Source organism: Mastacembelus armatus, chromosome 15 (assembly GCF_900324485.2).
Source record: "Mastacembelus armatus chromosome 15, fMasArm1.2, whole genome shotgun sequence".
Lineage (NCBI taxonomy): Eukaryota > Metazoa > Chordata > Actinopteri > Synbranchiformes > Mastacembelidae > Mastacembelus > Mastacembelus armatus.
This window is the reverse complement of record NC_046647.1, coordinates 8481571-8507366: the sequence shown is the minus strand read 5'-3', so window position 1 is coordinate 8507366 and position 25796 is coordinate 8481571. Positions and strand designations below refer to the sequence as shown.

At 40.0% G+C, this 25796-nt stretch overlaps 1 protein-coding gene across 2 annotated transcripts; it reads left to right on the top strand.

Annotated features, from left to right (window-relative positions):
- The first annotated feature begins 1702 nt into the window (after nt 1-1702).
- klhdc3 (kelch domain containing 3) lies at nt 1703-25424 on the top strand. Of its 2 annotated transcripts, none has more exons than XM_026308548.1 (11): nt 1703-1784; nt 3427-3668; nt 5020-5196; nt 5444-5559; nt 5668-5739; nt 7020-7233; nt 7844-7930; nt 8972-9080; nt 19469-19542; nt 20291-20369; nt 22234-25424. In XM_026308548.1, exons 2-11 carry the CDS (start codon nt 3515-3517, stop codon nt 22298-22300), a joined length of 1149 nt encoding a protein of 382 aa, XP_026164333.1. In that variant the 5' UTR covers nt 1703-1784; nt 3427-3514; the 3' UTR covers nt 22301-25424. The 2 variants fall into 2 exon arrangements, with proteins under 2 accessions (XP_026164333.1, XP_026164334.1); XM_026308549.2 differs by lacking the exon at nt 1703-1784 and adding an exon at nt 1794-2439.
- The last annotated feature ends 372 nt before the right edge of the window (nt 25425-25796 follow it).

Genomic DNA, 25796 nt, shown 5'->3' with positions numbered 1-25796 from the left:
TTATGAATTGTTGTCTTGCAAGCAGCCAAAACAGAGCAATAAATTGTTAACTGCATTGTCAATGTGTTCCCCAGCCAGTGCAACTAGACCCTCTCATCATGTTATCTGACTAATAATACTAGGATCATATTCTTAGAAATATTATGGTCAGGAGGCTGATAGTCTGTTCACCTGATGAGCACTCCAAAACGTGTGTGACAGCGCCATCTACTGACCCAGCTACATAACTGTGTGTGAGACATTCCACTAGGTTGCTTCAGTCGTAAACAACAGGGGTAGGGTCCAGCTTCCTCCATTAACCTGGTCTAGTAGAACAGCTGCAGACTTGTGATCCCATAAAGTGGCCTGTAGGACCATGAAAGGGATATGCTAGAAGCACTGTAACCAAAAATATATATTTTTTCTTTCTCAGAATATTTAATTTGAAGGATGTTTATAGACCTGGGGTGGTAAACATACCTAAATTTCACCACAAAGAAGAGACTAGTCAAGAATCTGAATTTTCTGTTTCTCTTTAATACATTTCAGATATATATTGAGACACAATGTGAGGTCCTGTTCCCCCCAGACTGAAACTACTTGTTTGTATCTCATTGTCAAAAGTATATTTCTCACATTACCGGGAAAGGCACAGATTTTACTTATCAAATTGATTCATTCTGCGTCATTCTATTCAAGTGTCCCAGCGTACATATTCCTGTTTTAAATCTCATGGCAAGTGTAGTTTGTCAGTGTGATTAATTGACATTTGGGGGTAAGGTCAGGTAGCTCTTCTTGGAAGCTCTACATGCAACATGTTCAACAATACACCAGGGGCAATTCTGGGATCAGATTTTTAGGGGTGCTCAGCCGCCAGGGCATTTATACATGGCCCTATGCCCAGTGGTCTATCTGGTGACTAAATCCTGCTCTCTCCCTTTGTCTCACTGTCACCTCTATCCTCCTCTCTACTTCTCTGTGCTCTCAGCCAAAAAGCAAACTTAACATCCAATCACAAAATATATAACCCTTTAAAAGGCATAAATTGATCCATACAGATTTATATTACTCGAATTGAATACTGAGTTATTATGGGTAATGCAGTCAGGTAGAGTCATTTTGACCTCACTTTCTCACCTGAACCGTTTTCTTTGAAAAAAAAAAAAAAAAAATCCTACCTTTAATGTTAACATAAAACTGAATGTTCTTTAATTTGATAATGAAGATTAATAATTGCAAATCTTTATAATAGTGCACAGGTTGGGCAATTTATTTCCACTGACACTAAAATTATAAGGTGCAGCAGTTACAGTAGCTCATTCCCTGGCAAGTGTGCAGCTAGATCAGAAACTGTAAACTGTATTTGCTTTTCAACTTGAAATCCATTGCTCTTTCTTCTCCTACACTGCTTGTGTGTGGTGAAACAGTGTGTTCACAAAATCTGACATTAGTTAATAATAGGCCTAATGATGATTATTATAATTTAAGGGTCTAAAATCGCCCCTGCAGTACATAGATGGTGAGAGATGGGGTCAGTAGCTCTACTGGTTGTGAAGCCTTAGCCTTGCTTTGGGAGATGCAAAGGAAAAAGAGTGGTTAAGCATGAATACTGGTCTGTTTTGGTAAACCTCAGCTCCTAGTCCAGGTTTGGCCAGTGTGAGAAGTGCAGGATGAAAACCACCGACAGGGGGCGCCAGCGGACGTTTCTCCTCCCAGCGAGTCACGAGGGAGTCGGTAGTGACTCCCACTGAACATTATCACTGCCTGTGTGAGCTGCAGCTAACCACAGCCGACTCGACCTGAAGGTAGATAAATCACCCTGCTCTGTTGCTGTTATTCTTTGTTAGTTCACCTCTTCGTACCGATAGGACCGGACGTCGGTATGTGAGCTTCCGCCGGTCGTTTGCACCGAGTCCACGTTAGCTGCTAACAGCTAAACGCGGCAGGTTAGCTAGCGTCTACACGTTAGCTTTAGCCGGGCTAGCAGCCTCTACTAAACAGCTGGAGGCAGTGGAGCTGGTTATCTCTGCTGGTTTTATTATTAAAGTTACACTGCGGGTACCGTGGCCGCTGTCACAGGCGTCTCTTGTTCCTGTCTGACGGCTGCCGTCGATGTGCTTGTGTATAAGGACTGTGTTAACCGTGTTACAGCTCAATGTCACCGGGACTGGATCAGCTTTACTCACCAACAGTGTGTGCGTCCTCAGCAGACGTGCCCACAGCGACACTTCACTGCTGTAGGTTACGCTTCGGTTTTCCTGTCTGTTGACCGAGCACAGCTTTGGGAGTTGTCAGTCCCGAGTCATCTGGTGCCAACGTAGTCCTGTTGAGTGGTAGGAGCTCCACATACACCTGTCTTCAAAATGCGGCTTCGTGAGACAGACTAGGGATGAAAATTGCGACTATTGTTGTTTAATTCAAGCAGGGAAAACTACTGGAAACCTGTCTACTGCAGCAAAGGTAAGATATTTTTGGCTTCAGGATGTATTTGGTCCTCCTTTCTGTTTTCTGCCTACATGGCAACCTTTACACTTGCAAACAAAAACAAAGAAGAAGAAGAAACAGTCTAAGTTCATTTATGTTTGTCTGTTTTGTTTATCTGGCCTGTGCTGGTCCCCAGAGATGTGCGGGCTTGAAATAGAAAGATCTATGTTAATAGTGTTCTGCAGGTTTATTTTTAAGAGCAAACAAAGGTTGGAGGTCAGTGAGAAAGTGAGTCACTGAAACAAAATGAGCTGGGACACATTGGGTTTCGCAAGAAGCCGGTTTGCTTGTCTTACAGGCTTCTTTTGCAATTCATATATGCATAATGAATGAATAATGACTTGTATTCTTAAAAGGTTTGTGTTAGAGTTAGAAACTGCCTCTGTAAGTGCTATTGAATTACAGGCCACCATTGAATTAAGAGCTGCGCTTATTACAGATTCTCCCATTAGGTTTTGTTAGCACCACTTTTGATTTGCATGGCCATCCAGCCATACAGACCTAGTTGATAAGAGAGTTAGATGACGGTCATTATTGCTCTCTTTTCAGCAGGTTAGAAACACACTTGTTTTGCATCTTTGCAGTAACTTTGTAGGATTTTACTGTTTTTTAAATGGTTATTGAAGCAGTTTGTGTAATGGTATAATGTTGTTATTTGTGTGGCATTTCCTAGGAGTGCACAGTTGTTTATGTGATTCTATATTTAAAATCTTTGTGGTGCAGCAGGAGGGTACAGGGATAAGAGTGAAGAGAAAGAAAGATGAATGTAAGGTGTAGATCTAATCACCTCTTAAAATACTCTCCCAGCTTAGATAATACTGGGGCTTGTGAGCATGTCAGCAGCCACAGAGCTGAGCAACTCTTAGCCCCAGAGAACAAACAGTTCCCTTTTGTATTCTCCTCAGCTGCCCCTGCCAGTTTGCCCCCGCTCTCCTGAGCAGACTCTTGTCATTGTGCTCACAGGTTTCAATGGTGTTGGCTTGATGGGGTCCAAGTGGCCAACAAAGTGATGGTCTAAGGACTCACAGTCACAGAGGTGCTTGCGCGTGGAATGTTGCGCTGGTCGGTGCACCTAGAAGGAGGGCCACGGAGAGTCAACCATGCTGCTGTGGCAGTGGGGCATAAGGTTTACTCCTTTGGAGGCTACTGCTCTGGGGAGGACTATGAGACACTCCGTCAGATTGACGTGCATGTCTTCAACACAGGTAGGTGGTGAATATAGATATATTTAGGGATCACTTTGGTCATGGGCAAACTTCTAAATGTATAAATATAAATACTTACAACAATATCTATTTAGCTGACAGGTAGTGCAGCCCTTGTGGGAACATGATTGTTCATCCTTTTGCTGTTTTATGACCTAGAAAACAAAATCATCAAATCAAAAAAATAAATAAATAAATAAAAATTGTTTTCACATCTCAAGAGTCTTAGAATTTTGCATCAGGACCACCTCTTTACCTACTTTGCACTCAAATTATTTCTATCCCAAGTAGCATTAATCAATGCACTGTGTTTTATCCATAGCAAAGTGGGGAAAAAATGCCTTTTTAAATTGGGTAGTAAGGATGCAGGCTGTGTTTGTTGAACCTTCACCATGTTTTAAATAGAGCTGACATGAGCCTATCGCAGATATATTGGTATCGGCGAATATGCCGCCGATATTAACATTTTTTAATGTGCGTTTAAAATGCGTTTAAGTATACATATCCTGTTTATGTATACTGTTTTCTATATACAGTACCAGTCAAAAGTTTGGACACATGAATTGAAATGCCATTGCCTATGCAAGTGTATCCAAACTTTTGACTGGTACTGTACTATAATATACACATAAATAATATTGGCCAATATATTAATATCAGATATATATATTTTTTTTACTTCATAATATTGGTATCGGCATCGGCCCCAAAAAACCCATAACGGTCAGGCTCTAGTTTTAACGGTAACTCAGTACAGCTGGCAATGCATAGCCAAGCTTTCCATTGGTGGTTTGTGCAAATCTATGTTAGTTGTTTTTCCACTGCTGTCTAACAAACAGGTGCTTATTTAAATGTTCTGCTCCATCTTTTAGAAAAAGGTTCTGTTTTGTCCTTGTAACACATTTTATATAGGTCTTTTCTTCTGTGTGGCGAGCCACCTGTTTTATGATTTTACAACTTCCTAAAGAATCTTTAGCCTACTTGCTGTTGCTCTATCATGAAACGGTTTATAGAGCCAAACCCTGTTATAGATGCCTTTTGGTGATTGAAATGGAAATGAGACCACCTTAAGCTTTGTTTCAGTGTTTTATCTTGTTGCCTGCTATGTGGTCTTTCTTGTTGGTTTCTGTTCTGCAGTAGAGACTGTTGGAAAATAAGCTGTTTGGATTTAATCCATACCTTTATACATTGTGTTCATTTTCTCATACTATACAGTAGTTTCAAAGAAATGTTTCACAATTCACATATGTATCTTCTAATTGTTTTCCACAAACATGATGCAGGATGTATTAAAGAAGTTACTTTTTAAATAATTGTATATATTGAATAAATGTCCCTTTCTTGTCTTTAGTGTCTTTGCGCTGGATGAAGCTGCCCCCAGTGTGGACGGGAGGACAAGAGCGTACCCGTGAAGTGCCATATATGCGTTATGGCCACACAGCTGTGCTGTTGGATGATATTATCTACCTCTGGGGTGGGCGTAACGACACAGAGGGGGCCTGCAATGTGCTTTATGCCTTTGATGTCAGTAAGTAGAACGCTGTTAAGTTATAGTGTTGTGAAGTGATAGTTTCAGGCTGTATTTCCTCTCAGTTGCACCTGCTTGATGTTGAGGGAGAGAATACTGCTTTTAAGTCAGGGAGGTATAACACCTGTTTACACGTCAGATGTTTTTCCATTGCACATGACTCAAAAGTTATTTCAATAGTGTAAAATGAGAGGTTAGGTCCCTGGCAGAGTTTTTAGAGTTAATATAAACTGTCCCGGTTTCATAGACACCCACAGATGGTTCACACCCAAGATTTCGGGGACTGTTCCAGGGGCAAGGGATGGCCACTCAGCTTGTGTCCTGGGGAAGGCAATGTATATATTTGGAGGATATGAACAGCTGGTGAGTTATCATCACTCTTCACTGTGGGACCCACTCTCTGAACATTGAGACATCAAGACATGATTAAATTAACCCCTCCCCTGCCTTTTTTTTTTTGTTTTTTTAAAGGCTGACTGCTTCTCCAATGACATCCACAAGCTGGACACCACCACAATGGTTTGGTCATTAATTAATGCCAGAGTGAGTTAAAAGCATCAACTGTTAATTCTTCAAAAAATAAAATGTTTTCCCCTTCCCCCTTCGAAAGACAGCGAAACAAAGCACTCACTCAAAGAAACATAAAGACAGAATAAGACAGCTAGCGTTCTCAGTTACATCCGAAACGCCCTTGGGAATGCACAAACTGTGGGTTATTACTGGGGTTGGCAGTACAGCTAAACAAGTACCCAGTGGTTAGATTGGCTGGTTACAAAGGCACTGCAATGTAATTCTGCACCCTGGTAGGTGGCCATGTAAAAAAAAAAAAAAAAAAAAAAAAGCCTAGCAGTGGATTATATACACTCCCCTTTTGGCAAATGCCATTTGTGTTTTCATCCAGGGAACTTACTCATGTGATAAAGTGAAAGTATATTTTAGACATAGACACCAGACTCTAGGGTAAACCAGGGGCTGCTGGATGAAGGACATACTCCTGCAGTGCTAGCTTTGGTTGTTGACAACTTCAAGCCATCAAGGAGATTACAGCTTTGTGATTTAGATTTAGTTTGGCATGTGACTGAATAATACATTTTTCCTCGTGTTCTCAGGCTTTTGTTTTCTTTGGAAAACTAAGTTATTTGCTGAACTTTGTTTCTGAAAGTTGATGTGTTAAAATTAATTTCTTTTTGCACTACTATCTGTTTTATATGGTTAGGTTTTTTTCCACTGCTCTATTTTTTAATGTGAGTAAGGCCTTGCTTCTCTGCATAAAATGTATTAAAGAATGGCAGCATATTCTGGAAAGAAAGGCCTGTGAAAGGATTTATTATGGCTACAAACCAGGTAAATCTTGGGCAATAGAGGTCTGTCTGTTAGGCACAGTTTCACTCTGGGAAACAGATCACATTACAATATGGTATATTTGTTTATTATTTGGGTTTTCTAGTAACCACGGATAGTATGAGGTGCATATGAGATGGATTTCCACTAAACACTATACAATGCTCTTATTAGTGTAAATTATTTTTGAAAAGATCAAATGATTTTGTTTTTTTAAACTGCTCTTTTGAAGCTGGTAACTTGGGCCACTAGATGGTGCTCTGTACCTGAAGTTGCTTATTATAGTCTATACTCAGGGTTATGATGAACATAAAATATTTGAAGAATTTTGAACTGAAACCAGTTTAGCAGTAGTAGTTCACATGAACCAAGAATGCAGTATGTAGTTTACATCCAGCATCCTTGCTGTTTGTTCTGTTTACACTACCTTGTGTTCTCTACTTATCGAGTGTAAAAATCATCTGCTGGTTTTCTCTTCACAGGGCACTCCAGCACGCTGGAGAGACTTCCACTCAGCTACCATCATTGGGACAAAGATGTTTGTGTTTGGAGGGAGAGCCGATCGCTTTGGCCCCTTTCACTCCAACAACGAGATTTACTGCAACAAGATCAAAGTGTTTGACACGGAGACCAACTGCTGGCTGAGCACTCCTTCAACACAGCCACTACCGGAGGGACGCAGGAGTCATTCAGCCTGTAAGGCACAAACACACACATAAAATCACTGTAATGAATAGTTTTGTAATTATTGAGTTTACAAGATTACATTACATTTATTTTGAGTATTCTCAGGCATTTCCAAGCATAAATAATGTAGACACGAGAGCTGTGTTAGACAATAGCTAAATATGATAATGTTACTACTAAAAGAATACATGTGGCAGATGTACACATTGCTTAATAAACTGTGGAGGTTAAGAAATTAAATTTAAATTGGACGATCAAGCATGTGTCATTAAACCAACATGATATAGTTTGAATACTCTGTTTTTAATGGGAAGAACCTCAACCTATTCAGTCATGTTCAAGACTCAAACTGATTATTTGTGTACAAACTGGAATCATCAGTGTGACTTGTCTCTGCTTCATTCTCCCACATGGCTTGTTTTTTATTGTTTGTGTACTATAAACAGTGTTGTTCATTCTGTGGGTTACTTAGATTGTATTTTTTGTCCACATTTTTTCATGAAAGAAATTCAGGTATCTATTTAGCCTGGTTCCATTTACTGGGCTGCACACTTCATTGATCTGTATGATACATGATAAAAACTGGTTCATTAATTTGTTTTCCTTTCCTTTCTTTAAGTTGCGTACAATGGGGAGCTGTACATATTTGGAGGATACAATGCCCGCCTGGACCGGCACTTCAATGATCTCTGGAAATTTAATCCAGGTGATTTACTTCTTATGTTAAATTTTGGAAAATGTGTTATGTTGCTGTAAAGCTTTCCTTCAGACTGTCCTTCTTGGGAACATTTCTTGCTTAGTGCATAGTAATTTAGTTTTCATCTCCCTTCACTGCTGACTGTTTACTTTAGTAATGGCAGTTGCTGTCTTGTGTTGACCCACTTTCTTCCTCGCTCTTCTGCAGAGAGTCCTGCACACAGTCCTCTGCTTCCTAATTTTATCATTGTGATTCTCATGGTAGTGACTGGCCATATCCTTTTCAATATGTTGGGTGTGAAACACTGACGCTCTGTAGTTTTTGTGATAATAAGTGATAATTTAAGTGATAATTCACTTGCTGGAGTTTTGCTATGCTCTCACAGTCATAGAGATCATAATGTTTTTTGGAGCTTTTTTTTTAAACATTTTTTCTCTATTGTCTTCATAACCAGTATAGTGTGTTTCCTCTGACTGTTTAAACCGGTGCTTGCAGGCCACTAGATGGCAGCACCTCAGTAACAGACTTTATTATCTACGAAGTCTGAATGGCCTGTTGCTATGGAGAAGTAATGATGCTGTTAGCTCAGAGTATGAGGCACCATGGTTCATCCTTATATGGAACAACTGAGAGAGCTTTGCCATCGTCACTCATACCGCACTTCAGCAGATCAGAACAGAGGATTTGTTTCTATTTCTGAAATGTAAAGTGTTGTTTTCAAATGAAGGTTAGGTTTTGTTTTCTTGCTTTCATCACTCCATTTCTTCCTTTATCCCTGGGCCTTAAATTTGTGAGTAAATATAGTAGGAACCTCAGTGAACAACATTGAGAGGTTTGTTTAGTTGCTGTGCTGTTGGCCACACAGGCCAAAAGATGTGTTGTGCCAAAGGTCCCTCTGTTTTTTAACTCAAGAAAGTAATTTGGAGATTTACTGAATCTTCTTTCTTAAAAGAAGTTAAATATATGTCTATTTTTTTTTCCTTCTTTTTCCATCATTGTGTCTGAATATTGTTATCTCATCTTTAAACATCTTGTGTGTACATACTACAGAAGCCTTTTCCTGGAAGAAGGTAGAACCAAAGGGGAAAGGACCATGTCCACGGAGACGGCAGTGCTGTTGTATGGTTGGAGATCGAATCATCCTCTTTGGAGGAACCAGGTGAAGAACAAAATACCACTACTTACTAAAACTGACATATATTTTTATTTTAGTTTATAAACATACAAATACGACCGGCTCCTTTATGCTTCAATGCAATTATGCAAAGTAAAAAAGCAAGCACATAAACACCTATAAAGCCTACAGCAGGTTTTAATATGCATTATACACAAGCATTCAATATTGTATTATGTATCATATATAGGGTCAGAGAATACCTAGTTGAATTCACTTGTCAATTTGTTTCTCTTATTGACTGTGCACCTACTTCTCACGCAGGAGATAAAACCTTAAAGTGACTACACATGATAATGCCCCTATGTGCCAGATTAGCTCGTTTTCTTATACAGAGAGCAGTCCCACACAGCTCTTACTAGTTTTCAGCATCCTACTTATGCTAAAAAATACACAAAGTATCTCAAAGTAAAATGTGTGGATGAACCCTGAGTTAATGATCTGTGGTGTTTGATATGTAAAACATGAATGAAAATGTGTGTCTCATTTTATCCACACACTGTTGGTTCCAGTATGTAAAGCCAGCTTGCAAAAACATGAAATTGGTTGAATCAGGCAATCTATCATAATGAACAAAATGTCTAATTTATATTTCATTTATTTCATTATTTATTTACGGTCATTGCTGCATGGTATTACAATAGGGAAATAGGGAAAGTATAGAAAATGCTTGGGTGTGTTGTCATGTCAGATTGGTAGGAACAATATCAGCATATTCATCGTCAAGGTGTGTTGTAACTGCTTGAGTACACACTTGGTGACAGAACTTCTGGTTAAGAAAGTATTTTGTGACATGGAGTCACACTGCTTATCTGATTCTGAAAAATGATATAGACACTGTGGCCAGGGTATTACATACCAAGATGCTAGTGTTCACAGACAATGATGTACAAAGCTAATAAATCAAGGTAAAGTTGTCACTGTATCAAGATTGGCTGTCTCAATTAACAGATGAAGGAGCTGATCAGTAGAGTGATAACTACACAGGTTATTTCTAATGAATGTGCTGGGTGCACCTTGAAATCAGCTAGTGCATAAATTTAAAGATTCAACCTTTAAACACACAAATCTAAAGGGTATAAAGGGCCTGCCCTGTAGTGTTTACTGTTTTAGAAAAACAGCACAATATATAGTTCACTATGACATATTTCACCTTTTTTAATTACAAAAATGGTTAATAATAATTCTGAAAGAATAAGGATAGTGTCTGTCATTATGGCATGTTTATTCATTTTTATTTATTCATTCATTTTATTGCCTCATACACAAATGTGAATTGGCTTATGAAGCAAAGGTGAACTAAACATTGAATTGTGAATCACATATATAAACTATTAACATTAACCACTTCACTGTTTGAATTTCTCCAAACATGAACACTCTTGAAATATGTGCTGCAATAAAAAACAGAAAAACTGTGTAAGTTCAAAGGTTGGCTGAAGACGGGGAATGTTATCAGTTCCTTCACTAACACTCAGTATTTGTCATCATAATGTTTATAAAAAAACAAAAGCATTCTGTATTTTAGAGTAGTTTGTGGAGAAAAATGTCCTTTCTTTTCAAGTATTCCAAGGGAGGGTCTGGCTCCTGTAGACAGCAGTCTGTGATGATTCCCTTGTTGGCTCTGTCAGTAGGGATTGTTGGGGGTTTGTAACTGCTGAGGTGCCACTGTGCTGGTGACGAGCTTGCGATAGCCCAGTAGCCAGTGGAGTAGTGAGGTAGCTAACTGCGTTAGCATGGTCCAGAGTCGTTCAGGACCTGGGCTGCCGTTATCAGCAGCATTGTGTTATCAGGCAAACCCCACTGGGATAACCTGATAGTGGGGATTGGGAGGCTGTGGATAAGAGTCCTCTCAGCTCCACTGCGTCTACACGGCCTCAAGGCCTCTGGCTTCTGCTGAATTTGTTTTCCACTGCTCCACGACATCATGGGGAGCAACCCACCCTAATCCACAAGTGTAATCTTGAGTCATCCATTATGCAGCAGTATTAGAGGAATTATTACAATCATTGTTTTTCAACTGTTTGCATATGTATGATGATAGTGATTAGGTAAAAATATAATATAGCAGAACATGTAGTTCACAAACCTTAACTTGCTGCTGTGACCACCTTCCAGCAGATCCATTTTAATGACTTCTTTTCATATTTGAAAAGAGACGGAAACTGCTGCTTGATAACAGTAGCAATGAAATATCAGTGAAGTCATTTGTTAAGCTGGAATAGAAAGAGAAGACATTGTACAAAGAGCTTAAGATGGTGCTTATTTTTGAAGCTTGCTATGCGTTGTTTGGTTTCTCACCGGGATTAGTCCAAGATGGGTTTTAAGGAGTCATGATTTCCTGTTGTGAGCAGATAGGGCTAGGGCTGGAAAAGGGAGGCCACTGGAATGATGGAGAGTGCTGGCTGAGTAGAGGAAGAAATCAAACACCACACAATATCTACAACATCCTGTGTAAAAGCAGCAGGGCAGATTTTTGTTTTTTAGGAAGCTGGGGCCAGTTCAACTTTTCCACCTGAATGCACACCAAGTATTTTATACAGGAGAAGTTGTTTTGGTATTATTTGTAAAGTAGACTACAGCAACTTCTCTGTTGTTTGCTAATCTGTAAAGATGTTTCCCTTTTACTGTACAAATTAGAGCATGATCCTTGCAGGCTCTAAACCAAGTTGGCCACACAAGTTCTTTTAACCGGCAATGCATGGTTGTTGTTTATATGAACACACTTAAGCCTCTTACACACAGGAACTCTCATAAGCACTTGCACACACATACTTAGACACACAAACACACTCCAAGCAGTTTCGTATCACACTCAACTGTTTGCGTTCTTCTTTTTAAGAAAGGTTTTCGAATAGTTCCTCATAATTTCCCATTTGATATTTTAATTTGTCAAGATTTGTACTGACTAACATTAGACAGAGCAAGTGTTATTGTAATTAATGCTTTATTCTAATTTTGTCTGAACATTAACTTTAAAACCAGCCATTGGCATATCTCCTGTGTTTATTTTTGCATGACCTAACAAGATGAGGGCAGTTAACAGGGCTAAAAAGTTATTGGTGTTTGTCTCAATGCAATTGACAAATGCGTGCACAGGCCGTCATGAATTATTTGCTAGACACCTTGCTTGTATTCTTTGTGGGGCTCCTCAATTTGGCAAGGCCGCCAAGGAAATTGTGTTGAAATTTATGGTCCACATCTTGTTTTCCTGGGTTGGTTGTTCTTTCAAGCTGATCCAAAACAGAACCCTGCTGTTGATATTTATACACAGTTTATGATATTTGTTTTACCTGCAGGGATTTGTTCGGGAATAATTTATTACCTTAGTGAAAGAAAATTAAACTGTTAAGTCCAATAGCCCTCCGCTTTAAAAGGGGTTACACTTTGTACAGAGGCATGTTAATTATAAAGACCCTTGTGAAACAAACATCTATAGAGTGATACAGTATAAATGCTACTGAATATAAACATCCTGGTGTTTATAAAAAAAAAAGCACTAACTCAGTTTTTGTATTAGATTATGTTTAGATTAATGAGCCTCTATTTTTATGTTGTCATTAATAAGCATAATTTGGTGCAGGATATCCTTTGTTTTTTTTGTTTGTTTTTTTTGTCCATGCTTGTATTTCTTTGAGGATAAATGAACAGAGTGTGTGTGAATGACAGGCTGGGAATTAGTGGCAGTCTATTGAGTGCCACTTACGTCAGTGTAAACAGGCCTGGTGAGCTGCAGAAAGGCGCGAAATTCTGCCCCATCTCTGATTTATGACCTTAGGGAGCATTCTTTCTCAAAGTGCAATTTGATATGCCCTCAGCACCTCTGCTACACTCATTTGCTCGCTGCCCCACGAAGGAGGACCCATGCATGACTAACTCCACCTGCACTGACCTTCACCTACGCGCTCAAGCAATGACCAACATACTTTGCTAAACCCTGTATATTCTGTTTTTTCCTCATCTTCTTGGGAATTGCACACAGCTAACACTGAGCTGCACACAAAAGACACAAGAGATTATGGATCTCCAGCTGAGCTTATGTTGTCATTGTTGGCATTCGTCACACTCTGTGTATAATTGCTTACGACAAGCCCAGGTTGGGCTAAATAGGGAAACGTTTTGAGCTTGGGAACAGGGCATCCTATGAGGGGCAGGATGTGAACAAGGACATGACAGATTGGCATGCTGGGACCAGACAGCTTGGAATCTGTGACGGGAAAGCTGGCACTGGCCCTTGAACTAGTTCATTTTATCATTGCATATTCATATATAAATATATTTTTATGGGGACAAGTATACATGCCTCTGTGAAGACTGTAATGATGGCTGATTTAAATTCTTTGTGTTGAAATACTACTGTCTACTACAAAGGCTTTTGTTTGTGTCTTTGCTAAAAGTTAAGACCTAAACATCCCAGATGTCAGAAGAACTTATTTTATGCCTTTTAGCCCTTTTACACATTTGTATAAACTGCTGATAATGAGAGGTCTTCAAAGGGTTTTAAATTGCCTGTCACTGACCAGTGGCTGACAGTTTAGGTCTAACAATACCAAAGTGACCTTAGCGATGGATGAGCCTCTTTGATGTCATCACTTTGCTTATGCAGACCAAACTGAGGTGCCTGTCCCAGATGTTATCCAGTGACATAAGAAACAAAGTTATCTGCATTTGTACAAGATCAGACAAATTATGAGGTAACACATTTTTGACAGTTGGTCACTGTCGACTCTCTGAACTTGTGGTCGTGATTTTCCACCATTTTTGATGTTTCATAGAACAAACAAATTATTCTTAAATAGAGAAGATAACTTTTTTTTTCAGATCATTGTGTTTTTGGGGTCTTTTCGAAAGCCAAACTATTTTAAATATATGTCACAGATGTCCCAGTGGCCATGATTCACTTCCTAGTGCAGAATTTCTGTCAAATTGTAGAAATGACTGCAGATCACTGCTGAGATATCCTAGTGGTTCCATCACTCCAATTTTCCGGTGCATTGTGCCATTTGTGTGTTTGTATGTTTGGATGCATTCACATGACTTAATGACTCACAGCTTTTCTTGTTGAGCTGACGTCAGAGTGGTGGACAAACACACGCACATGCTTGCTATGCTCTGCCAGCCTTAATGCATGTGTTCACTTTATCAATATGCAGCTCTGCCTGGCACATCTTGTGAAGCTGGAGTGCTGATGGCATTTCTAACGTTCGATGCAGAAACATTCATGCTGCTTAACCTAGTTTAGTGCAAAATGGTAAATATAGAAGTCAACTTTAAATTCAACATAAAATGTAAACAGGCTTTATGTGTCACTTGTTTAGCTACCTTTTTCAGGTAGAAAGTCAGTGGCTGCTAGATCCTCTGAGCGAGAGGAAGGCCACATACCAGGTAATCTTATTGGTAGCCACAACATTCTGACCCAAAACCTCTGGTTTAATCCATCAAAATCTCACCATGATATTTAATCTGCCTGGAATTTGACTGGGCATTTTAAAGCAAGTTGAGCCAGAGAGCTTCTGCAGAATGCAGTGATTTGGTTTAGTTGATAATCAAGGTCAGAAGCCTGGTGCCTCGATATCACCTAGAAGGCCATTTTGTGTGTTATCAATAGCTGAGAGGACTGCTGTTACAATAATCCAGCTGCTTAAAGTGTGGTTTGTTATCATGGGTGAATGTGACAGTTAAAAATCTTAGACTAAACATACCATCGGACCTAGGCAGAACTCATTCTAAAGCATTTAATTGTCTTGTTAGGTGTTGTACAAAACCCCTTCTTTCTGTTTTAAGTTTTTTATTGCTGAGTTTTAGATATCAGCCCCTGCTGCAGCCCATAATATCTTAAAATCTGCTGCAGTGGAGGTTGGCTCCGTGAAAACATGCTTATCAACACTCCACAGATTTTGATGCCACACATGTTGTCATCTGGCCTTCAGTGTCAAGGGGTAGCCTGCAGAAGTTTCCTTTTATTAATTGTGTGTGTGTGTGTGTGTGTGTCTGTGTCTGTGTCTGTGTCTGTCTTTAGTTTGCCTGAGATAAATCTGTCAAACAGTCGAGGTGACCCCAGCAGGATTTGGGGCATCCTGCACGTGGCAGGACAAGACCTTGGGGCAGCACAGCAACACTGATTTACTCTTCAAAGACAAGCTCATGATAGTTTTTCATCTGCATCTTAACCCTTTTCAACCCACTAACAGGCTGTATACATAAAGGTGATAGAGAGTTGAGTGTTAAACAGCAGCTCAAATAAACAACCTTTGCACACATAAATTAACATGTCTAAATAGTAGTAGTTTAACTTTTGGTTTACTACTGCCACTATAAGCAAGCCACCTCTTGGTGGTTTAGGCCCTGACTTATGTAGACAACATCAGACTTATGTAGACAAGTAAAAATTACAAGCGCAACATGCTAACCTAGCTATTTAGCAGAATATGTGGATGTTCATTCACAGTCAACAGATCATGTTTAAACAACACTGCTTGCCTGTGAAACATATTTGTCGGAAACACCATAAGGCTTTTGTTAGTGAAAGAATGATCTGACTCTCATGAGAGGAAACACTTGTAACAATGGTAAATGAGCAGGATATTAAGAGATAATCACTCAGCCTCCATAAGTAGCTGCATTATTAATAAGATACTGTCATGTAGGGCATCGATCATAACCATACATGTATTAAAACTGTAGCTGTTGTGTGTCTGTATTTTATATTGTGAATGTCGACTGCTAGACGACTGACCTTGAATCCTTGTTAAATGAGCTGCAGGTGAAGACTGGGGCTATAGAGGAAGTACCTTATTTTTCCAAAAAACAATGTGCCAGTTATTGAGGAGCATTTAGCCCATCTCCTTTATATTAACCAGCTGTGTTCAAGGTCCCTGTTTAATATCTCCTTCCTTATTTTATAAGCAGCAAAGTTGATAATAACTTGTCCTGATAAAGGGAACTAAATTTGTTGTGATAAAAGGGACAGATACATATTCGCTTGAAAGTCCAGTTTTCCTCTCCAGCACATCACCAAGTCCAGCTACATTTTGTCCACAGGGGTTGCAATCTGAGATGTATGCTTCACTAGCAGCTGGCATCTCCCCTGTCTAATCTTAAGTCAGGCGTCTCTTTCGAGGAGCCAGCTGTAGTTTGTGTCTCACCCTCTGCATGGGGCTTAGGTCTGGGCAGCTGCAGGTCTTAATCCACTGTCCAGCCACTGCCCAGGAGGGGGCACAGATAGCTAGGTAAGATGAGGTGAGACAGTGGAGATTAAGACAAAAGAAATGGACAGGAATCTATCGATCGATCTGTGATAACTAAATCTATTTGATTGGATTTAAGAAAATTGAGCTCAGAATTTGCTGCAAACTCTTCTTATAAGTCAAGTGAACTTCTTCTCTCAGAGCCTGTTTGCAGGCTCAATTGAAACATAAATTTGCTTTACAGTAATAGTAAAAAAAATAGAGGGCAAAAGAAATGTTATAAGTTAATTGTGGCTACTTGCAGTAAATGAAATTACCAATATTGTTCTGTGAGGGATTGTTCACCATGCAGTGCCTCATGTGGTAGATAATATGCAGAGGTATTGTACAGTATAAATTCCTCTATGCCTTTTTGTTTTTATACGGCCACTACATGTTCCCAGCATTTTCATGTGTTTCGACTCAATCCCAAAGTACTAATGAAATAATTTGATGCATGTCTGGCCATCCTGATAAGGTGCTTTGCAGGAAGTTGTAGTGCATGATGAGTTCCTGTGAAGTAGATGGTTCTGAAGGACCAAAGTTCAATAGGAAGTGAAGAAAGGGGAAGGATGCAGCTCACTCTCAAGAATGAGGATATGGCCAATGAAGCCACTGAAAGCATACGTCTTACAGAGCTGGTTCCTGTTATATTGTTCACACCAGTGTTTCAAAAAAAGAGGTGTCACTGATGGATTTTCTCAAAGTCATTTGCAAAGTCTGTGGGCAATTCAATTCCTGGACACTTCAGACAGTTAGGCATGTTCCCAGGCTCCATGGTGTTCCCTCATTAGTTTTAGGACAGTAGTTCACCTTTCTTCTGCTGTTTTGAGACCTCGGTTTCGAAGATAATGAGGTGGAGCAGGCAGTGCATTGCTAGAAAGTACTGGCAATTGGGTGATTAGACACCCTCAATGAGTGTTGTTTGAAATAGCAACCAATGTTGTTTTAGTGGGGGTGCAACATCACTCAGGCCTCATTCAGACTGGGAACCACTGCTGCTGTAGGGGGAGGAGCACTTCACACATAGTGATACTTTGCTGATCAAGTAACAAAGTGACCCATCAAACACCAGGATGCCACATAAAAACACACATTTTCCTGCTTCTAACTGCTGCCCATCTATGAGATACCTCTTACCACCTCCTCTTTTCTGCCCCCGGTTCTGTGATCCTTTTCAGTCTCCCCTTTTGCGGTGACCATTAAAGCATTACTGTTCTCTAATGTTCTGCCGAATTTCACACCCAGGTTGACAGTATCCATGAGCATGCGAGAAAGACTTGTCCCAGGGGACACGATCTTCATCTCTCATGTTGCTCCTGCTAAAGCATCCTCTTATCTACACCCCTTCACGCGTCAGCATCCCAGGCTTATACTGCACAGTAGTTGACAGCTACTGCAGTGTGCTTTTCAGATAGAGATGCTACTCCTCATTACTTCTGTAATGGAGACAGGCTGTTGATCTTGGTCTCATTTCCACACATACAGCTTCTAATATATCCAATAAGTGTTCTTCCTTTTTCTCTTTTCATCCAGCTGATGTTGTGACCAGCAGTCAGTAAGGACCAACTCAAGCCAGTGATGCTAGGCATACTGCACCACTCCTTAATGACAGCAGCTCGATGACAACAGCTCACTGTTGTTGTGTTATTAACTTTGATTGTTGGAATTTAAATCTCAAATAAATGGCACTTTTAGCAGTTGACCAATTTAAGTGCCTGTTAGTTTGCATGAATCAGAAAAACTACCATTTTAATTGCTGCAGCAGTGTTGCATCCAGCAGTGCAGTGCAGGTCCAATAGTAGATGGTCTGATGATGACAGAGGGGCTTGGATGGTTGAGAGTATTGTGATAAAGGGCCATGCTATAAGCCCGGGTGGATCACCTCCTGGGGGGCAGGGGACGTAATGACTTCCCCAGCTGGTCCCCTGGGACGACTGTGCTCGTGCTCTGCACCTCTCGTGGCCACTTTAAGTCACCACCATGTTTGTTTAGGGAAGATTAGCAACGTAAAATCCTTACAACATCCTGAACACGCAGCGAAAGGGGGACACATAGAGGAGGACAGCAGGAAAGAGAAATAGAAATAGATGGATGGGGCAAGAGCATATTGTGTTCAGCAAGAGGCTGGTTTGGTGCAAGCATAAAATATTTAAAGTGATGGAAGGAGAAGGAACATATAATAAAGTAAATCGGAACCAGTAGTTTCTGCTAGATTTGTTCAGAAGAACTGTAGTGGTATCTGATGTTGGACATTTGCCAGCCCATAGATACTCTGTGTGTTTCTAAAGCTGTTCTTCCACACCAAACCTGTCTGGCCACATCTCTGTGTTATTCTCCATGATATATAGTCATAGACACTAAACTTGGTGATTGCACCTGTTTGGCTGGAACTGTCCTCTGGGTAGTGTAAAACTGCAAAGTGCATTTTTATCCACTAGAGCTCAGAGCTCTCTTGGTGCACTGCTGTAATCTATATAAAGCAATTATGTGCATCGAGTACATTTACAGGAATATGGTAACTGCTGTTCTGGGAATAAATCTTTCTCAAATTATTAATGCTGTAGCCTGTTACTTTCAGCAGCATTTTTACACAGAATCATTCCATGTTTTGCATTTAATCAGTTCATGCAGAGATGGTGACTGAAGGAAAGTGTGATACAGCTGGGTTTTCTGAGCTGTGGTGCACCAGGTACATCACAGGTGTGTATGCTTAATTCTGGCAGGAAACAGATGTGCAGTGATATCAGCGACTGCACGGGTCTGGGAGACTATCAGCGTCGACCAGCTTGCAATGCTCGACTTCCTGTGGGCTTAAATCATGCCAGCACATGATAAGGACAGCAGAGCGCTGTGTGACCAGCACTGCTCTTTTTGAGAACAATCTGTGGCTCCCTGATTATGAACCTTAGTGATTAGAGAAAGATTACAAGGTTAATATTAGGGAGCCTACTGGTAACTAATTGTTGGTAATTCCATAAGGGGGAAAATATAATGAAATTACCTTTATAAAACAGTTGAATAGTAAACACAGCGTTCCATAATGTGAAAGTGTTAAAACGTGGGCTAGTTGTCAGTATGTAACTTATTTTGGTGTATTTTTGTTGAGATCTCTGATCAACAAAACCATTTTTTTTTGCTTTACAGCCCCTGTCCAGAGCAAGGAATGGGTGATGAGTTTAACCTCATGGATCATTCAGACCTCTATATCTTGGACTTCAGTAAGTATCCTTGTCTTATTTCTTAAAGAAGGTACATTGAGATTAGTGTGAAACTCCAGGTATATAAATCCACATATTTCACCCCACCTTGTATTTTCAGCCACCTCGCCTTGTTTAGATTGGATATTTAGTGGTCCCCTCAAATATTATAATACCAATACACTGCTTACATCACTGCTTCATCTCTCACCTGGCCTTGGTCCTGTCTTGTGTTATCACATGGGACATTTCCGTTTTGCCAAATATAGCCATATCCTGCCTGCACTGGGGTAGCCTGTAAGGCTGTCAGGTCACAGTTAGGGTTTGTGTAGGTGGGCTTACACAGGGACACAGGAACCGTATGGGACTGGCAGTACCCAGTGGCTTCCCCTGTGGCATACGCCTCCACATGCCAGTCACTCGTGCCTTCACGCTGTTTATCTCTGAACATATGGTGGAGCTGACAGTAGTTGGGAGTAAGTTTGTAATTCGTATTAAAAAGGAGGTTTGTAATAAAATGCCTTGTGTACCAACATGATTTAACCCTAGTATCACCACGGTGTCCTCATGTGAATGCTGTTGTTCTGCAGTTTCTCTGAACAGTGTGTGGGGATTTTTTTTTTTTTTCATGGGGAGCAGATCTTACCCCTTTCTTCTACCGATTCTGGTTACGTTTTGAATTCCCACAGCTGAAGTGAATATTCTTAGCCTGAGTATGATTAGTGTCTATGATCACAGTATGACTCATTACACTTTCTCTTCTTTTCAGGCCCTAATTTGAAGACATTATGCAAAATAGCTGTTATTCAGTACAGTCTGGAGCAGTCAGGACTCCCACATGATATCAGGTCAGACAAGCATCCTCTCAAACATTAGTCCTGTTTTGTCATTGAACTGACATATTGTTGTTCCTGCTATTTGTATGATGCTTGTCATTGTTGCCACTGCTCTCTCTCTCTCAGTAGAGAGGCCGTTATTGAAAGAGACAAATTATGGCTCATTATCCTTCATTTAGCAAGTGTAAGTTTTATTCAGGCTTTTGGCTAACTTTCTTTTGAGGCCCTGCATGTAATATTTTCATAATTATATCATCATGGTGTGTTGTAAGATGGCACCTAGGAACACACAGTCTTGAAAGAATGATGATAGCTCAAAAATGTCTCCCAAAAGTACACACACAAAGACAGGTAAGATATATTACAGTGCATTATCCTGTTGAATAACATGCTTCATAAGCTGGCAGACTTCAAATGTTAAAACTTGAGTGCTAGCACAGTCCACATAACAAAAACATAACACCAGCCAGGTGAGGATTGTCGAGTACAATCTGGATTTGGCTATGATTAACTCATTTATTTGAATTTCAGCTTGTCACAATCATTGTTCCTTAATTGTTACAAATGATGGAAAACATCTCTGAAACAAGCTCTGAGCCCTGTTTTGTAGGGTTTATTTAACAGCATTATTGGTTCAGGGTGTGAGACTACTAATCACTGGGTCAGTGGCTTACTCTTAGAAGTTGCCAGTACTTCTGTCATCTTCACCAGGCATTTCTTCTCATTGGCTGCTTGAGTTGGGGGGAAATTAACACCTAACTAACACCTTTATAGACTTAAAGATACTTATAATGCAGGTACATCATAAGTGCTGTGGTGCTGTTGACATGTTATTATTTTGACATGTAACTTGAAAGAGGGACTTCAAAGTTTTAGTGCACCACTTTGTTTTTATGTGATGGTCTAATCACAAGTGAGGGAAGTTTTAATAACTTCATTAATTACTAAAGATTTTTCAGCAAACACACTGCTACTTGTCTGAAAATGGCAGGTGAAGGTTCACTAAACTGTATTTTTCTCACTAACATAAAACATAGCATTGTGCTTCATATAGACTAATTCACATAATCCATCCATCTTAAGCATATTACCAATTCTAAAGTAACCTTAACACCTAGACTTTGTCAAGTTGATCTATCTCATAGGCAAGTGTGTCTGAAATGGAAGGGTTTGATTGAAGTGTGTTTTTTAAACCCATGGACCCCATAGAACCTGATACTAATTACTCCTCTTAGCCTCTCATTTTTCTTACATCGTCACTGCCACCTTGCATGTTCCCCTCTTTGGTGTTCGCAGTTGTGTTTCTAACCCTTCTAGTGGCTTCAGTGGGGTCACAAGACTTTGGTTAACTCCCTTTGCCCCTCACTGGCATCTCCAGCTCCAATGCCAATCTCGCCTCTTAAACACACACGTGCACAACAAAAAAACGAACAAAGCAATTGAGAGGGAGTGAGTGTGAAACCAGAGCCAGTGATAACAATCTGGAGCTCAACCTCTGACCTGTCATCAGGTCAGCACTGGACCCTGTTGTCAGCCCCTGCTCCTGGTTCTCGTGTTACCGTGGGGCCTTCCCTCATCCTTGTCCATATCATAGCCCTTCACTTAGACAAGGGGAGTACAGGGTGACAGCAAATGTCACACAATTGCTTGATAGAGTGTCAGTGCAGTAGATTTTTGGCTCCTTTGGTATTTCATGTATAGAAGCCTATTGTGCATTGTGTCAGAGTCATAAAATGTTCATAGTTGCATGAAGACTTCGGGGTAAAGACATCAACCTGAAATCTTAAAGCCAGCAGCAACTTTCAAACAAAATTTGGAGCGTTCTGCCTTCCTGAAGATAAAGAGTGTTGCTATTTCTTTCTGTTGTTCACTCCAGGTGGGAACTGGCAGCCATGACCACCAACAGCAACATCAGCAGGCCCATCTTCTCCTCCCATGGCTAACGCCACTGAATAGGAGGAAGAGTCAGAACTCTTTGAGGACACTGGGCTCTTTATCTTTGAACTCCGAAGGACTGTTTAGAATTTGGATCTATATCGGATTTATTTTCTCACATTCTTCAAGTGAAAACTGCCATTACTGACCAAACTATCCCTCATATGGCTTTGTTGGACATCATGAGCTTTTTCATGGATAAGAATATTTTAACTCCTGAGACACGGGTTATGTGAGACAGAATTTGTTGACACCTGTTCACCTTTTTTCTCTTGTTTCTAGCATCTCTAGAAATCCGATCAGCCTATGATAATCATAGACTTCTAATCCTAAGCACAGGAAGAGTCGAGAACTTCAGCCAAAGGTCATGAGAGCTAACCTCTTTGTCGAGGATGTCATGCTTACGTCACACTCAGCATATCTCCCTGAAGAAACAAATGTGAACCTTCTGTTCCTGATGTAAAGAGACGCAGTTGGCTCTAACCTGGTCCTAAAACCATGTAAAGCTCCCACGTCAATTTACAGCAAATTAATTTATTGTACACAGTGAATGGAGTGGGCAATGCTGACTTACTTGGTGTTAAGTGCACAATGTACTGCAACATTGGAATATAGTGCTTGTGAAAGGTTCTGTTTGACTGGCTTTCAGTGCTTAGCTTGTTTGCTACTTCATTGTAACTTGGCTGGCACCCCTCTGCTGTTAAGGTAGTTTTTAAGGTGCCCAAGGCAAGCGGTCTGCCTTGTAAGAGTCCATCTACCTCCCTCAATAACATGAATCACTGAGTCTTTAATAAGACTTCTCATTCATGGCACATCTATTCCACCCCATTAAAAATCTCTTTCACAGGTAAGTTTGTAATTGTGGTCATCTGTTGTATTCTTCCAAGCAGTTTTGAAGTGTCAGCGGATGAATGTGCCTCACTTTCCACTCTGTACCCTACCCCTTTGTTTTTCAGTGCCAAATGCAAATATATATATACTGTGTATGTGTGTAAGCATGTGGTCCTGTCTAATCCCAGCCCACCTGCTACAGTTTGTTGTTTTGGGGGAGAGAATCACTAAATATGCATAGTGTAGTTGTTCCTCTAGTAGACAATCCAACTGAGTCAAACAGCGTTCAGAGACTCTCTTTGTGACCTGCTTATTCACAGTATGGTGAAAAACCAGAGAAGTGTGCATGTGTGCTTATGTACAGCTACACATAAAGCTACACCTGAGCAGATCTTATAAATGCATAAGGGCTGTTACTAGATTACCCACTTCACATCTTGAAAATTATTTGGAACAGCTTAAACTGGGGCCATTTATTTGTGTTGTGTTTTTATTTAATGCAAATTACAAGTTGCTATAACAAAACGTGGGCAACGTACAGCTGGTAATCTTTTCAACCTTATAACTTCATCCATTTTAATCTTAGGATAAGGCTGGTGATATTTTATCTTTCTGATTTTCTCAGCAAATTACATAAAACAGAAAACAAAGCCTACAGTGCATTATTCACTTGCACTTTCCATCCCTGTCAGCTGCCATTCTTTGCCTCTAAATGGTACTAACCCAACATTCATTAATTAGCAAAAAACACCTGGATGTTAGAGTTTTTAAACCGTGATTGCTTTTATTATTATAAGTAGTTTTAATACTCAGATAGGAATAAATTAGAACATTTGTTGGACTAAATACCAGTTGTGAATTTGGTGCAGTTACGGCAGCAGGGTGGTGCATTTAGGGAATTTCTTTCCTGTCATCAGGGCAACTCCGAGCTCTGTGGTTTTAATGATTTTTACATAAAATTCAAAGTCTGTGGACTAAAAAAATATTCACAGACAGTGCTTGTTAGATCAATTCATATTGGATTTAGTCAACAATATAAAAAAATGTTTAAATGTCACCAGACTTATTCCAAGAATCTTACAAATGTGCATAATAAGTGATATGACTTGGTGCGGATAAATATGCAGGCAGAAGGAGCTGTTCTTAATACTGCTTTTGTATTTGAACATTTTTACCATGGATTTCAGTTGGTCTGAAACAGCAACAAACCCTAAACCTTTGAAAATTTAATGTGTCACTAGGAACTGTGTTGCCTCACACCTGTGAGCTCCATCACTGCTTTTCTGTCCCGGTCTTTGGGACCAAGTGTGTTGTTGTTGTCACTTCTGCCAGGTAGTTAAATCTCCTCTGTATCCGTCAGACCCTGATTAGCTGGTTAGAAGCAAGTTTCTGTGTCTCAAACATCTGGATTGAATAACACTGACCTACATTGTAAATGTTTACAGATCTGTGTAGTTTATGTAAAGCAGTGTAAAACAATCTTAAACGCAGGTTGAAGTCACCAGATAACTGCACTAAAGCCGATAATGGCATGTCAGGCCTTACTGGGAGGAGATGTTGATGCTGCTTTTTGCCTAAGTAGATGCCGGACTTTGAGACGTTTGCCTGCCCAAACCAAGTCTGAATTTTACTTAAAGACCGGTGTTGCCAATGTGACTCAGTGAGTCTTACACCCTCTGCACTGCACACACGTGGACATATCACGCACTTGAAATTCCTCAGTATCCCAGTTACTTGGACAATACAACAGCCAATGCAGTGAATCCACAGGGAAAGCTAATCATGCGTTCACACAAAAATACTTCTTGTGAACAAATCTGTTTGTGACACCACATGGCTGTCTGCAAAACTGATGTTTGTTTTTCTGATGTGTGGCATTGAAGCCCTTTTTCAGGATTTTGGTCCTTTCTTGTTGTGAATGAAACTATAGGTGATGGTAATTTCATTAATGGACTTTTCAGGAATGTGTCATGAAGTAAATAAATAATTTTGTAGACACTACATCGAAAAAAAAGAAAAAAAAATCTAATTTGCTGAGTGATGGTCACTCATCTCCAGTTGGCCAATGCTAATGCCAAGTGTTAGTAATTTGGAGTAAATATACTGGCATTACATTTTTAATGGCGGCGATGCAAAACCCCAAAATTTCAGGCTTAATGTAGTTATTCAGTGTGAGAATATTTTTTTGCCAAGCAGAAGTACATCAGTTGGACTTTCATGCCAAGAAGTATCTTTAGGGCTTACAGTATGTGGTTGAAATACTAATAAACAACAAAGAATGCTTGGATAAAAGAGAACAAAGTATGGATGTATTTGGATTCATTTTACAACTGTGCAGGCTCTCTATGCTTATTGTTTATATTTTATTTTATATTTTACACGTTTTTAGAGAGGACTCTGTCGAGGTTGGTCAGGACTTCCTGTGCAATATGCTTTATAACTGTATCAATAATAAATCTGAGACAATTTGAGTTGTTAACTTTGGTATCCACTTTAAGTGTCTTATGCATTCATTTGTTGAAATATTTCTTTAATTTTCAGAAATTGTTGAGCTTGATGATGATACCTGAAGCTGAACCAGCCATGTCAGTGCGCGTGGCTGTTGTACTATCACAGGTCTGGAGGAGACGAGGGAGAAAGAGGAATTGCTCAGCTTTGAAGTGTTTATTGTTC